The sequence below is a fragment of the Spermophilus citellus genome (genome assembly GCF_964194105.1).
Source record: "Spermophilus citellus genome assembly, chromosome: 6".
Lineage (NCBI taxonomy): Eukaryota > Metazoa > Chordata > Mammalia > Rodentia > Sciuridae > Spermophilus > Spermophilus citellus.
Window position 1 is genome coordinate 131,532,529 of NC_138187.1, and position 13,035 is coordinate 131,545,563.

The 13,035-nt window shown below is 31.3% G+C and overlaps 1 protein-coding gene across 1 annotated transcript in view; it reads right to left on the reverse strand.

Moving 5' to 3' along the window:
- Positions 1-415: 415 nt before the first annotated feature.
- Positions 416-13,035, reverse strand: part of LOC308651820 (complement factor H-like) — a 224,239-nt gene continuing 211,619 nt past the window's right edge. The window contains exons 17-21 of the mRNA XM_081299361.1: positions 12,591-12,764; positions 11,809-11,985; positions 10,511-10,687; positions 7,560-7,742; positions 416-3,363 (exon numbers count right to left, since the gene is read on the reverse strand). Coding sequence (XP_081155487.1) covers positions 3,155-3,363; positions 7,560-7,742; positions 10,511-10,687; positions 11,809-11,985; positions 12,591-12,764 — 920 coding nt within the window. The 3' untranslated portion in view covers positions 416-3,154. The remainder of the gene's footprint in view (positions 3,364-7,559; positions 7,743-10,510; positions 10,688-11,808; positions 11,986-12,590; positions 12,765-13,035) is intronic.

Sequence of the window (13,035 nt, forward strand, 5' to 3'; positions counted from 1 at the left end):
TTATTTTTTTTTAAAGCTTTATAGTTATACAAGGGAGTTGGGTTCATCCAGTTCCTGGGCATAAAGTTATCAGGTCCTGGGCTTTTCTTTCATAAAAGAATTTTTAATAACTAATTCAAACTCCTTGTTTACCAGTCTGTTGGGATTTTGTATTTATGATTCACTCCTGGTAGGTTGCAACTTTCTACAAAGATTCATTTCTTCTAGGTCATCCAAATTGCGGGTATAATTGTTCATACCAGAATTTGTAGTACATTTTGTATTTTTGTGCTATTAGCTGTAATGTTTCTTCTTCATCTTGAAATTTATTTACTTCCATATTTGTCTATCTAAACTTTTATCAATTTTGTTTATTGGTTAAAAAATCAACTTTTAGGTTTGTTGATTCTCAATAGTGTTTTCTGAGTATCTTCTTAATATTTTTTTGTATATCTTTATTTCCTCCTTCTTAATATCTTTAATTTAGTTACTTCTTCATTTTCTAGTTCTTTGAGGTATATGTTTGAAGCTTTGTTATTTATTTGAGATCTAAATCATGTAGGCATTTATAGTTATATACTTATTTCCCTTACAAAATTCCTTTTCTGCACCTTATATGTTTTAGTATGCTGTGTTTTGATGTTTGTCTGTGAGTGTCATTTAATTTTTCTTTCAATTTTGTCATTGACCTATTAGAAGGTCACGAGGATGTCATTCAAATTCTATATATTTGTGAATATAACAACATTCCCTGTTATTGATTTATAGTTTCGTGCTTTTATTTGGCAAAGATACTTGATATAATTTCAGCATTCTTAAATATTTGAAATTTGTTTTGTGGCATAACATATGACCTATCCTGGAGAATGTTGTGTATGCTCTAAGAATAATGTGTATTCTGCTATTGTGTAGAATATTCTATGGATATCTGTTAGGTCTATTTGGTGTAACATACAGCTCAAGTACAAGGTTTTCTTATTGACTTTATGTCTGGATGACCTATCTATTGTATTAAAGATGGATTATGGAAGCACCCAACTATTATTATTATTTTGCAATCTATTTCTCCCTTAAGATCTATTAACATTTGCTTTTTTATATTTAGGTTCTCCCATGTTGGAAAGAATGTGTGTGTGTATATATAAAATGACCTTCTTTTATCTCTGTCTTACAGTGTTTGGCTGAATTCCTCTGTGAAATAGAAGTGTAAACACCACTACTGCCTTTTGGTTCTGTGGCATGGACTGTCTTTTTCCTTCCCTATTCTCTTCTATGTCCTGAATGTTTGTGCCCCCCTAAATGTCACCATTTCATTCCTAGTGACCACAGTGAGCATATTAGAAGATGAAATCTTTTTAGGTGAATAGGTGATGGGGTTCCATCCTCAAGAGTAGAAATAGTGCCCTTACAAGGAAAGGCTAGAGCACTTCCTTGCCACTTCCACCTAGTGAGTTTCATCTAGTGAGAAGACGCCATTTGCAAAACAGAGAATAAGCCCCCTGTGACACCAAGTTAGCTGGTGCCTTGATCTTGGACACCTCAAGAACTGTATGAAAGATATGTCTTTTAAAAATAAGCCACACTGAACAAATTATATTTGTTATAGTGGCACAATGGAACTGAGTTAAGTATATTCAGGTGTTAATATTAAACACAAGGATTACTTGCTTATTATAACCAATTTCATTGAAATTGAAAATCTGTCTCAACTCAATTTATCTAAATCAGGATCTTAAACAAGAGGAAAGCATTTAATATAAGCCTTATGATTTTATGCAATAAGAGGTAACAATTTATCATCTTAAAGTTTTGTATATTTTTAACTCTATTTTCATCCTAAGATTATAGCTTTTTAAAAATCAAAAATGTTTCTAGCCAAAGTGATTTTAACTAAATAGTGCTGTCTAAAATGTAAAGACATAAAATTACACTTCAAAATCTTGTTACTGAAATTTTAAAAACAGAAAAAAATTCTTGCAACAAAAACTCATTAAAGCATTATTTGACCTTGAGATCATTACCAATAAGGCCTTTATATTTCTCCACATTATCACCTTGCTTTTTAAGAATTATTGTCTCAAAGCAACTTATTCTTAAAGTTCAAGACTGAGTATATTAAAGGTTGAAAAATTGTACAATATAATAAATGTTGATACTCCTCAACTTAGAATGGTGTTACATCCTGATTAACTCATGATAAATTAAAATTATTTTAAGTTGAACATGCATTTAATATACCAACTTATCATATATCATAACTTAGCAGAACAGTACTCTGTAGTATAGTAATTGCTTACTTTGTTAATCACAATGCCAATTGGATGTGGTTAACTGCTGTTACCCAATACCATAAAAGTAGTCTATGATGTATTTCTAGTTGCAGAAAAAGATTAAAGTACAATTTCTACTGAATACATATCACTTTCATACTACTGTAAAGTAAAAAAAAATCAAAAATTTGGAGACTGTCTCATAATTTAGAGACTGTCTTTTTAAAGGAATTAAACAAGTCAATCCTCTTAACTCTAAGTATAAATATAGTTTTTACAGATTTTATTACATTTTCTGCCAATCATTTTTCCATAGTTATATAGTAACAGTTATGATAGTTTTATAGTTATATATCCAATTAAACTTCTATTCCTCTTTATGATTTGTTTACATTGTTAAATGTACTAGATTCATATATTTTAGAAGCTCACATGTCATCTTTTTACATTTGCTTATGGATAAGTAATACTTAGTAATTGATTATATTTTTTACTAAAATAAGTCATGATTTAGTTTGGTTTTTAGATCTTTCTGAATTTTGTAATTTTGAAGATGGAGAGTCTATCTTTTCATGCACTGTGAGACAGAGTCTCATAGAGCCTCAAAAGTTATGTAGAAAACTTTCAGTTTGGAGAATGAGGGATACAGACAAGCATGGAAGTAATTGCATCTAATTTCTTGCATAGATGTTTTATGAATAGGATGCATGGTACTTTGGTTCGCCAAATTTGAATGCAGTGCTTTTAAGATGTGGGGCTCTAGCCTCTCAGATTCTAAACACATTAGCAGGTATCAACACAAATTCTAATTTATGAATAAAAATGAGTTAAACAATACTTTAAAATAAAATTGAAAAATAGATTAATAATAAAAATTCTGAATTTAAGTGCACATTTTAATGAGATTAAGAGTATCTTTTCTTACAAATGGGATATTCCAGGTGACCATCAATACACCTTGTACGAAATGATTGAGGTCGCGTTGATGGAGAATATCCATATTTACACACAAATTCAACTGTGTCCCCTGATGAAGAATAAAGCTTTTGATGTTCTTTCCATCTTAAGGTTATGTGATATCTTTCCATGATTTCTTTTGATATTACACATGCATCTGAAAGAAATAAATGAGTATAATATATTAAGTTAGATATGAGTCTTTTACCAAGACTTTGGAGTTTTCAAGTAGAATGTTTTAAATATTTCAGAAATTCTTCCTGAAAACTCTTCCTGAACAAATTCTGTGTGAATACCAGATAGATTAAAATAAAGTTAAAGTAGTAAATGATGTAAGAATTAGGTGGTTAATGTGTGATAATTATATTTTATTACCAATTCTTAAGATCATTTATCACATTAAGAGCTTGGCATTTTAGAGTGTAAAACCATTATGGCATTATGGCTGATTTTGTTTTTCTTTTTTGGACCGGGAGATTGAAACCAGGGGCACTTTATCCCTGAACTACATCCACATTCCTTTCTTTTATTATTATTGTTAGACAAGGTCTCATTAAATTATTGAGACTTGCCTTCAAACAGTGATCGTCCTGCCTCAGGATCCCATGTTTCTGGGATTACAAGAGTGCACTATCATGACTGGCTGGTTTTTCTTTAATTAAAATATTGGTCAAAAGGCTAGGGATATAGCTCAGTTGGTAGAGTTCTTGCCTAACATGCACAAGCCCTGGGTTCCATCTCCAGCCTCACAAGAAAAAGAAAGAAAAAAAATATTGGTCAAATGCTACAAATTTTCATTTATATAATGTATAAGATAGAGAGGGTGTCACATACATAAGCAGTATAAAAGACTAATGAAACTGTTGGGAGTTGCCCCGGCTCCAAAGACTAACTTCCCCATCCCCCGAGAAGAGCCATACAATGGTGAGCCGTGCTGGCTCACATGATCCTTACCCACCAATTAGACTAGCCCTGCTGGCTCACATGATCCTTACCCACCAATCAGACTAGCCTGCTGGCTCACATGATCCTTACCCACCAATCAGAAAGCACCCAATGCCAACTGTCAAACCCTTCAACCTTTAAACTGTCATAATTGTCAAACCACCCCCAGCTCTATAAATATGCAGAGCTGTTCCTCAATAAAGGGACATTTTCTCTGAGGACAAGCCTTGTTCGTTCTTTCAGAAACAAGTTGGTTATCATAAAAGGTAAGAACAATGAACATACCTTTAATAAGACTAACCAAGAAAAAGAGATGACTCAAACAAAATAAGAGATGGAAAAAAAAGACATTAAAACCAATACCTCAGAAATGCAAAGAGTTATTAGGGATTATTGTGAGAAAATGTATGCCAACAAATTAGAGAACCTAGAAGAAATTTATAAATTTTTAGACACATAGATTCTGCCAAAATTAAACCATGAAAACATATAAGCCAGAAGAGATCAATAATGAGTAATGAGATTGAATCAGTAATAAAAAGTTGAGGAAAGCCCATGACTAGATGCTTTTACTGATTAATTTTTTTGAAATCTTTAAAGAAGACCTAATTCCATTTCTTTTAAATTTGTTGTGAAGATTTGAAAGAGAGAGAATCATTCCCAGCCCATTCCTTGAGGCTAGCATTACCCTGGTACCATAGCAACAAGAACACAAGTTAAAAGAACCTGTAGACTAATAACCTGATGGACATAGATGTAAAATTTCTCAATAAAATATGAGTAAATCTGAATGTGATTCAACAGAGAATCATAAAAATTATTTACCATAATCAAATTGGTTCCATCCAAGAGATGCAAGGTTGGTTCAACATATTCAGTTCAATAAACATAATACATCCCATTAACAGAATGAAGGATAAAAATCATGTGATTAATAGATATAGAAAATGCATTTGAATAATTTCAATATCACTTCCTGATAAAAGTCCTGAGCAAATAAGGTTTGGGAAGATCATACCTCAGCATCATAAAGACCATACCAGACATAGCCATAGGCAATATACTGAAATGAGAAAAGTTGAAAACATTTCCTCTAATATCAGGAACAAGGGTATCTATTCTTCCTGCTCTTATTCAGTATAGTACCAGAAATTTTAGTCAGAACAGCGAAATAAGAGAAATAAAGGGCATATAAATTGAAAGGAGAGAAATCAAATTATTTGTGTCTGCAGATGATATGTTTAAATATATAAAAAAAAAACCCAAAGATTCCACCAAAAGACTATTAGAATGGATAAAGTCATTAAGGTAGCAAGATACAAATCAATATAAAAAAATCAGTGAGATTTTTATACACCAATAATGAATGTGCTGAGAACCAAATAATAAAGACAATCTCATTCACTAATCTTTACAACAGCAAACAAAACAGCAAAGAACAAAAGACATCTACCACACACTGATTAAAGAAATTGAAGAAGATACAAAATAAATAAGAAACTTTCCATGCTCATGGATCAGAAGAATTAGTGCTGGTAATAATACCTTAAGCATATATTCCTTCAGGAATAATACCTTAAGCAATTTACAGATTAAAAGCCATTCCCATTAAAATATGAAAGATATTCCTCACAGAACCAGAGAAGAAAATTCTAAAATTCATATGGAAGCAGGAAAGACCCTGAAGAGCTAATGAAATCTTAAGAAAAAAATAAATACACAAAGGCTGTAAGCATCACAATAACTTATTTCAAGACATACTACAGTACCATAGCAACCAAAACAGCATAGTATTTGCATAAGAATAGATACAATGACCAATGCTACAGAATAGAGACACACTCTCCTTCTCTCTCTCTCTCTCTCTCTCTCTCTTCTCTTCTCTTCTCTTTCTCTCTGTATGTGTGTGTGTATATACATATATATGTGTATTTATAGATAGATAGATATAGATATATCCATGCATCTATATCTGCTGATTCTTAACAAAGTTTCCGAAAAAGTTTCCAAAAAAGAAAACATTGCGTAAAGGACCACCTCTTCAATAAATGATGCTAAAAATGGATATCCACATACAGATGATTGAAACTTGATTCCTCTTTCCATGTACAAAATTAAATTCAAAATGCACACAGGCTTAAATGTAAAACTTGAAAACTCTAAAACTACTAGGAGAAAATATGGAGAATTAAGAAACTGGTTCAAGCAACAATTTTCTGGATAGAACCACAAAAGCACAAGAAACAAAAGCAAAAATTGACAAAGTTGATATATTAAATTGAAAAACCTTCTGCACAGCTAAAGAAACAGTCAACAGAATGAGACAAGCCATGGAATGGGAAAAAGACTTGCCAGCTATGCATCTCACAAAGGGTTAATACCTAGAATGTATAATGACCTCAAAAAAAACTAAAAACAAGCAATCCAATTAAACATTGGACAAATGATTTGTGAATAGACATATCTCAAAGAAGTACAAACAGTCAAAAATACATGAAAAAAACCCCACTCAATATCATTAGCCATCAGGGAAATGAAGATGAAAACTACAATGAGATACCATATCGCTCCAGTTAGAAAGTCTATTATTAACAATAAACCCTAAAATTAATAAATGTTAGGATGTGAGAGAAAAAGAACACTTACACTCTCTTGGTGGGAATTTAAATTGGTACGATCATTATAGAGAGCAGAAGTTTTCTCAAAAAACTTAAATTAGATATGCTCTATGACCCAGCTATCCTCCTTCTGGGTACATATCCACAGGAAAAGAAATCAGCATACCAAAGGGATATCTGCATGCCCATGCAGTGTTACTCACAGTAGCTAAGATACTGAATGAGAAGTATGTTTATCAATAGATAAGGAGATAAAGACAATGTAGTATATTTACACAAGGGAATATTATTCAGCTACAAAGAAGAATTGGCTCTTGACATTTACAGCAAAATGGATAGAACTGGAGGACATTATGTTAAGCAAAGTAGGCCAGACACAGAAAGATAAGTCCCATACATTCACTCTCATAGGTGGAATATTAAAAAGGGTGACCTCATTGTAGAATGGTGACCAATAGAGTTTGAGAAGGGATATAGGGTGGGTAAATAGAGGTTGGATATGATCATGCTGAGTGTATGCATATATAGAAATATCACACTGTCCCCCATTAATAAGGGCAATTATTACATGCTAATAAAAATTTTAAAATATATATAATTGTATTTATTAATTATTTTAAAATAAAAATAACTTATTAATCTTTATTTCCTCACACATGAATATTTGGTAGAGAAGCATTTCACAGAATATTTCTTTTTTAATATGTGAATTATTGCTATTTTACACAGAAAAGTATCATACTCAAGGTGCTGATTTTCCCAGGTCCCATGAGATTACTGAAGTACTTACGTAAACATTTTGGCAGGTTTGACCACTTTCCATTTCTACATGTTACTGTCTTGCTACCCGCAAGTTGATATAAGGATTGGCACTGATATTCAACTGATGAACCCGTAGGATATACTGCTAATGGAAATGAAGTGAGGTCTCCATTGTCAATAGGTGGAGGAGGCCCACATTTTCCTGAGGAATCTGGAAAAATACCATTTCATTTATGAGAGAACAAATCAAAATACAGGATAAAATTAAAGCCAGCACAAACATCACTCTAGATAGCATCAATATTTCATGATTTCTGGTAACAAATGATTGCTCACAGAAATCTTAATCATAGAAAATGAGAGTTACATTTTAAGCTCTTCTTTTCATCTCACTGAAGGCGCATATAAACCATCAACAAATGTGTCTGCTTTATAGTGATTCAATACTAAAAAATGTGTCTTAATATATAAATGCTGAACAGGTAGATAGTGAGGACAAACTAAGAAAGTTTCTTATTATATATGACATTACGCAGTATTTATTGTGTCCCTTCTGACTTCTTTTTAATTTTCCTTTTATTACAAAAGAAACAAAAACTCCTTGAAAAAAGTTCAAAGGAAGTAATTTGTAGAAAACAATAGGGAAATATTGTCTTCCTAATCTGGACAAGATGAGTAAAAAATCATTGTCACTATTCCTTTTTTTCAGGTTTTGTATGTTGGGGTTTTTTAAAAATATTGATATGTTATATATGACAGCAGAATACATTACAATTCATATGACACATATAGAGAATAATTTTTCATATCTCTATATACAAAGCAGAGTCACACCATTCTTGTCTTCATACATGTACTTAGGGTAATGATGTCCATCTCTTTCCACTGTCTTCTATCCCCAAGACCCCTCCCTTCCCCTTTTGCTAAGCATTATTTATAATCTTGGACATAATAAATTTTAAATGCCAATATAAGAAGACTCTAGAAGGTACAGAGAATTCACTCTGGCTAGGAACTTCAGGACTCAAGGAATGGCAAACAGGTTGCTATATGAGTTCACTTTGGGGCTCCTGTGTGTTCTAGATGGAGCACTGGAGAAGGCTGGTAATCTCAGAAATGATATCAGGTAGAGATAAATAAGGAAAAGCTCATGCAGAGTCTCATCCCTTTAACCTAAGAACAAGGAAGGGCGTGGCCTTGCAAGTCTAAGAGATCTTTAAAACAATACATGACCTAATCTAGAGAAAATAATAAAAACATCATAAGGCACTGATGACCACAGAACACCCACATATAGGGGTGGCAGAAGAGATCCTGTATGTCTGTAGAGGCTGAATGAGAAACCTGGACTTAAATCCAGCATGGCTGTAATGGAGAACCACTGAACAGGAAATTTAAATAAAATGGGGGAGTCTGAAATGTAATACCTAAAATATCAAGTGTAAAATTAAAAATTACTCATCATATTAAGGATCAGAAACATTAACAAACAAAAAAGATAATAAAAGAGAATACTGATGTGATAAAGATATTGATAGTCAATGTTTCTTAAAAGCTCAGTAGGGTTTAGAACAGATAAATATAACAAATTAAAAACAAAATGTCTCACTGTACAGACTGAACAGTTTGAGGATGACAGAAGGATAAATCCATGCACTTCAAGATATAACAACATAAATTATCCAGTGTGAAAATAGACTGAAAAAATCAATCAATGAATCAATGAAACTTCAGAGACCTTTAGAGGAAAAAAATGTTGGAGAAAGAAGGAAGAAAGGATAATTGAGTTATCAAACAAATGAATAAACTAAGGAGGAAAAAGTCTATTATATTATATATTCTTCCTTTTAGCAATTACAGTATCATTTTCTCGATCCTGTAATTGCTAAAAGGAAGAATATATAATATAATAGACTTTTTCCTCCTCAGTTTGTTTATTTATGTTTATTTATGTTTGATGTTTGAAAGAAAATTATATCATTTGGTAACAATGTTCACTGTATGAACAGGAAATACTAAAGGGTAAATGGATTTAAATGGAAGCAAGATTCTCATGTTTTGATCGAAAATGTCATTACTAGTAGAGTGGTAAGTTGCAAATATATTATGTATATATTGTAATTCCTAAAGCAACATTTTTAAAAAGAAAGGTAGTGGGGGAAGCTATCATAGAGATACACTCAAAACCAGGAAGATAAATCAAAATGAAATTCTTTGAAACTGTTCCCTGAAAATAATGGAAGAGATCAGAAACAAGAATGAGAAATAGAGAAAATAAACAAATAAAACAAGAAATAAAAAGCCCAATATTTATTTTAAATATAAATGATCTAAATATACTAGAGGAAAGAGCAAGTAGGGCAAGATAGATACATAAAGGAGACCTAATTCTGTGGTTTACATAAAACTGACTTCACCATTAGCGAAAGGTAGAATCAAAGTAAAGTGAGAGAAAATGAATTAGGAAAAATTAATTTTTAAAAATAGAAATGGATGATATAATATCTCCATTATTCATTTCCTGAATTCTAAATATTAGAATGCTGATGACCTAATATCCAAACATTTTTATAAATATAGTGATTCCCTGGCTGGCCTCAGTCACATATTTTCAAATATACTCTATACACTGAAGATGCCCAAATGTATATTTATATTCTATGATCAGTCTTCAATGACCTATTTTCTGTTTCTCAAAGTAGATATCTCCTGGAGTTGTCAAAATGTACTGAGTGTCTTAACGTGATGAGGAATTTTCTCAGATTGTAACTGTTCTATTAATCTGGTTAAATGTGTTTTGAAAAAAAATACACCATATTTCTTAATTCATTTTGCCAGAAAATAAATCTTTAGCAATGTCATATTATTTGCATTTCAAAAAATATAATCCCTAAGAATGACCTGGTTTTATTTTTATCAACATATTTTACTCACATTATGTCCTCAAGCAAAGAAAAATTAGAAAATATGATCTTCTACCTTTGCACTGAGGTGGCTCTGTCCAAGTTCCATTTAGACACATCACTTCTACTTCCCCAAATATTTCAAAAGGTTTGATACATTCATAACGTACTCTCTCACCAGATGGATACTTAAGCATCTGGTTTGATATTATATTAGCATTTTCCACTTTGGGTGGATTCACACAGGAAATATCTGAATAGAAAGAAAAGAAAGTATCTCCACCTAGTGTTCATTTTGAGTAGCTAAACAATGAATAAGATTCTGAATACATTTTAAGTAGGATTGAAGATTAATAGATACTTTGTCATGAAGAACTTTTCTGATTTTAATAAATTCACATGTAATACAAGGAAAAGAAGATACAGCAATATTTTTTGTCAGAGCTAAACTTTCATACCTTTAAATCTCTTCGTATCCTTCACTAGAACACTGATAGATATTTTATCCCCTTAAAAGCCACTGAGAATGAAATATTTCCCATTGGGTTGAGCACAACAAATATTACAAAGTCCATAAGTGCAACATGAACTTTAAAATTCAACAAAAAATAAGAGTAACAAGATTATATAGCATCACTCTTTGGTATACAATTATCTTGCTCTTTAATTAACATTTTAGCCTCTTAAAGTAAAAACTGAAAGATGCATCTCTTTAGAGAATAAGTCAAGAATTAAGAACATACTTTGAAGAATAATTTGTTATTCTTAAAACACAGTTTAAAGATGTTATGTACAACTATAATGCACCAATAAAAACAAAAAAAATAGTTAAGTAAATCTTTAAAAATAGGAAGATTATCAATTAAAAACTAAAGATGTGAAAAAGTAACAGAAAAGTACACCTATATTTATAGAAACATAGCTTTTTAAATTTATTTATAAGTGCTTTTGGATACTATGATAAACTATGTGTAATTCCTCAGAGAGTTTTAGGTGCATGGTTAGTAATAACAGACTATAGCAATAGTTCCCAAATTGAGGAGTATGTAAAATCCTTTGGGGAACTTGATGAATAATTTCAAGTCATATCTCAAGATTATTTTTTCCAGTAGGCCTAAGATGAGCTCAGGAATTTTCATTTGAATTCATAAAAATCTGTTCAAAAATTTGATGCTGCTGGTCTAGGGACCACACTCTGAGAACCATTGAACTGTGAGATTAACCACTATATATTTAATTCCAACCTTTTATTTCTAATCTTAAACTTACTTCGTCTTGGCCTGAAAATTAATCTATACTCATTTTTAAGAATGGTATAGAAAATTTAATATTTCATAAGACACTATACATAAATTTATAATGCCATCAACGTACCTTTACACATTGGCTTTCCTATCCATTTGCCATTAATACATGTTATAGTATTGGACCCATCTACTTGGTAAAATTTTGGACATCTGTAAGTCACTTGATCTCCTGACTTATATGATTCTTTCCTCTCTCCTAAAAGCATGGCATCATCAAAGTTGGGTAAATTAAAACAATCTGTTCCTGAAAGAAAAAAAAATATGTATTTGTTCACTAAATTATAAAATATGTAATATTTAATAGTAATATTCTAAAATAATACTTAGCTACCTATAGAACCAATGAATAATGCATAATATACTTCTGACACCTTGGCAAAATATGATGTTTTGACTTCAATTGAACTGTTCTAAATTTATCAAATGTATAAATAGGAATAATGCTTGAAGATATTAGTAGTTCTAATGCATTAGATCAGATTTTTATATTCAAATTATTTTTTTCCACACTTGCCACATGTATTATGTATTTCTACTTTTGGCTTCTGAAAATGTGAATTACTTACAATAATTATTTCAAAGTTTTATGAAATATGTATTTTGTAGTGAGATTAGTGATGAACTGGAGCATGAGATGGATGAGTAGGGGCCAGTTTCTCTAGGAACAGAGAGAGATAAGAATTCTGAGAATGGACATTAGAGGACGCTAAATGTTCACACAAAATGATGTGAAAGTGAAATCAGGTACCTTGTAAAATTCTAGAATTACAGCTTACTTTCTTATTTGTACCACTTCTACTTTGAATGAGGGAATCTATCACACATATTATAAAATTAAATACACTGTACTTATGCATTCTGGTGGGGAAGACCATTTTCCTCCTAAACATTTTATAAATGCAGGTCCATCAATCCCAAAACCTTCAGAACAATTGTAAATAATTTCTTGTCCATATGGATAACTGTCTAACTCATGAGACACAACACCATTAGGAATGGAAGGTGGAGGTTCACAAGGAAGTCCTAAAAAATAAAATAATGAAAGAATGAATCCATGTTTTACAACTCAGAAATTCAATTTTATAGGTCAATTTTGATATTTCACAGTTTTTGAAAATAAATAATAATAAATAAGCTATTATGAAGTCACAGAGAATGTGCATAAAGGCTTCTTAAGTCCACCTTTCTCATGTAAAACTCAAACTGTAAAACCTGAGCAAGAAATTGAAATAAAAATGTTGATGCTTTTAAGAGATCACCAGAGCTTCTCTAATCAACCATGAGTGAAAAACAG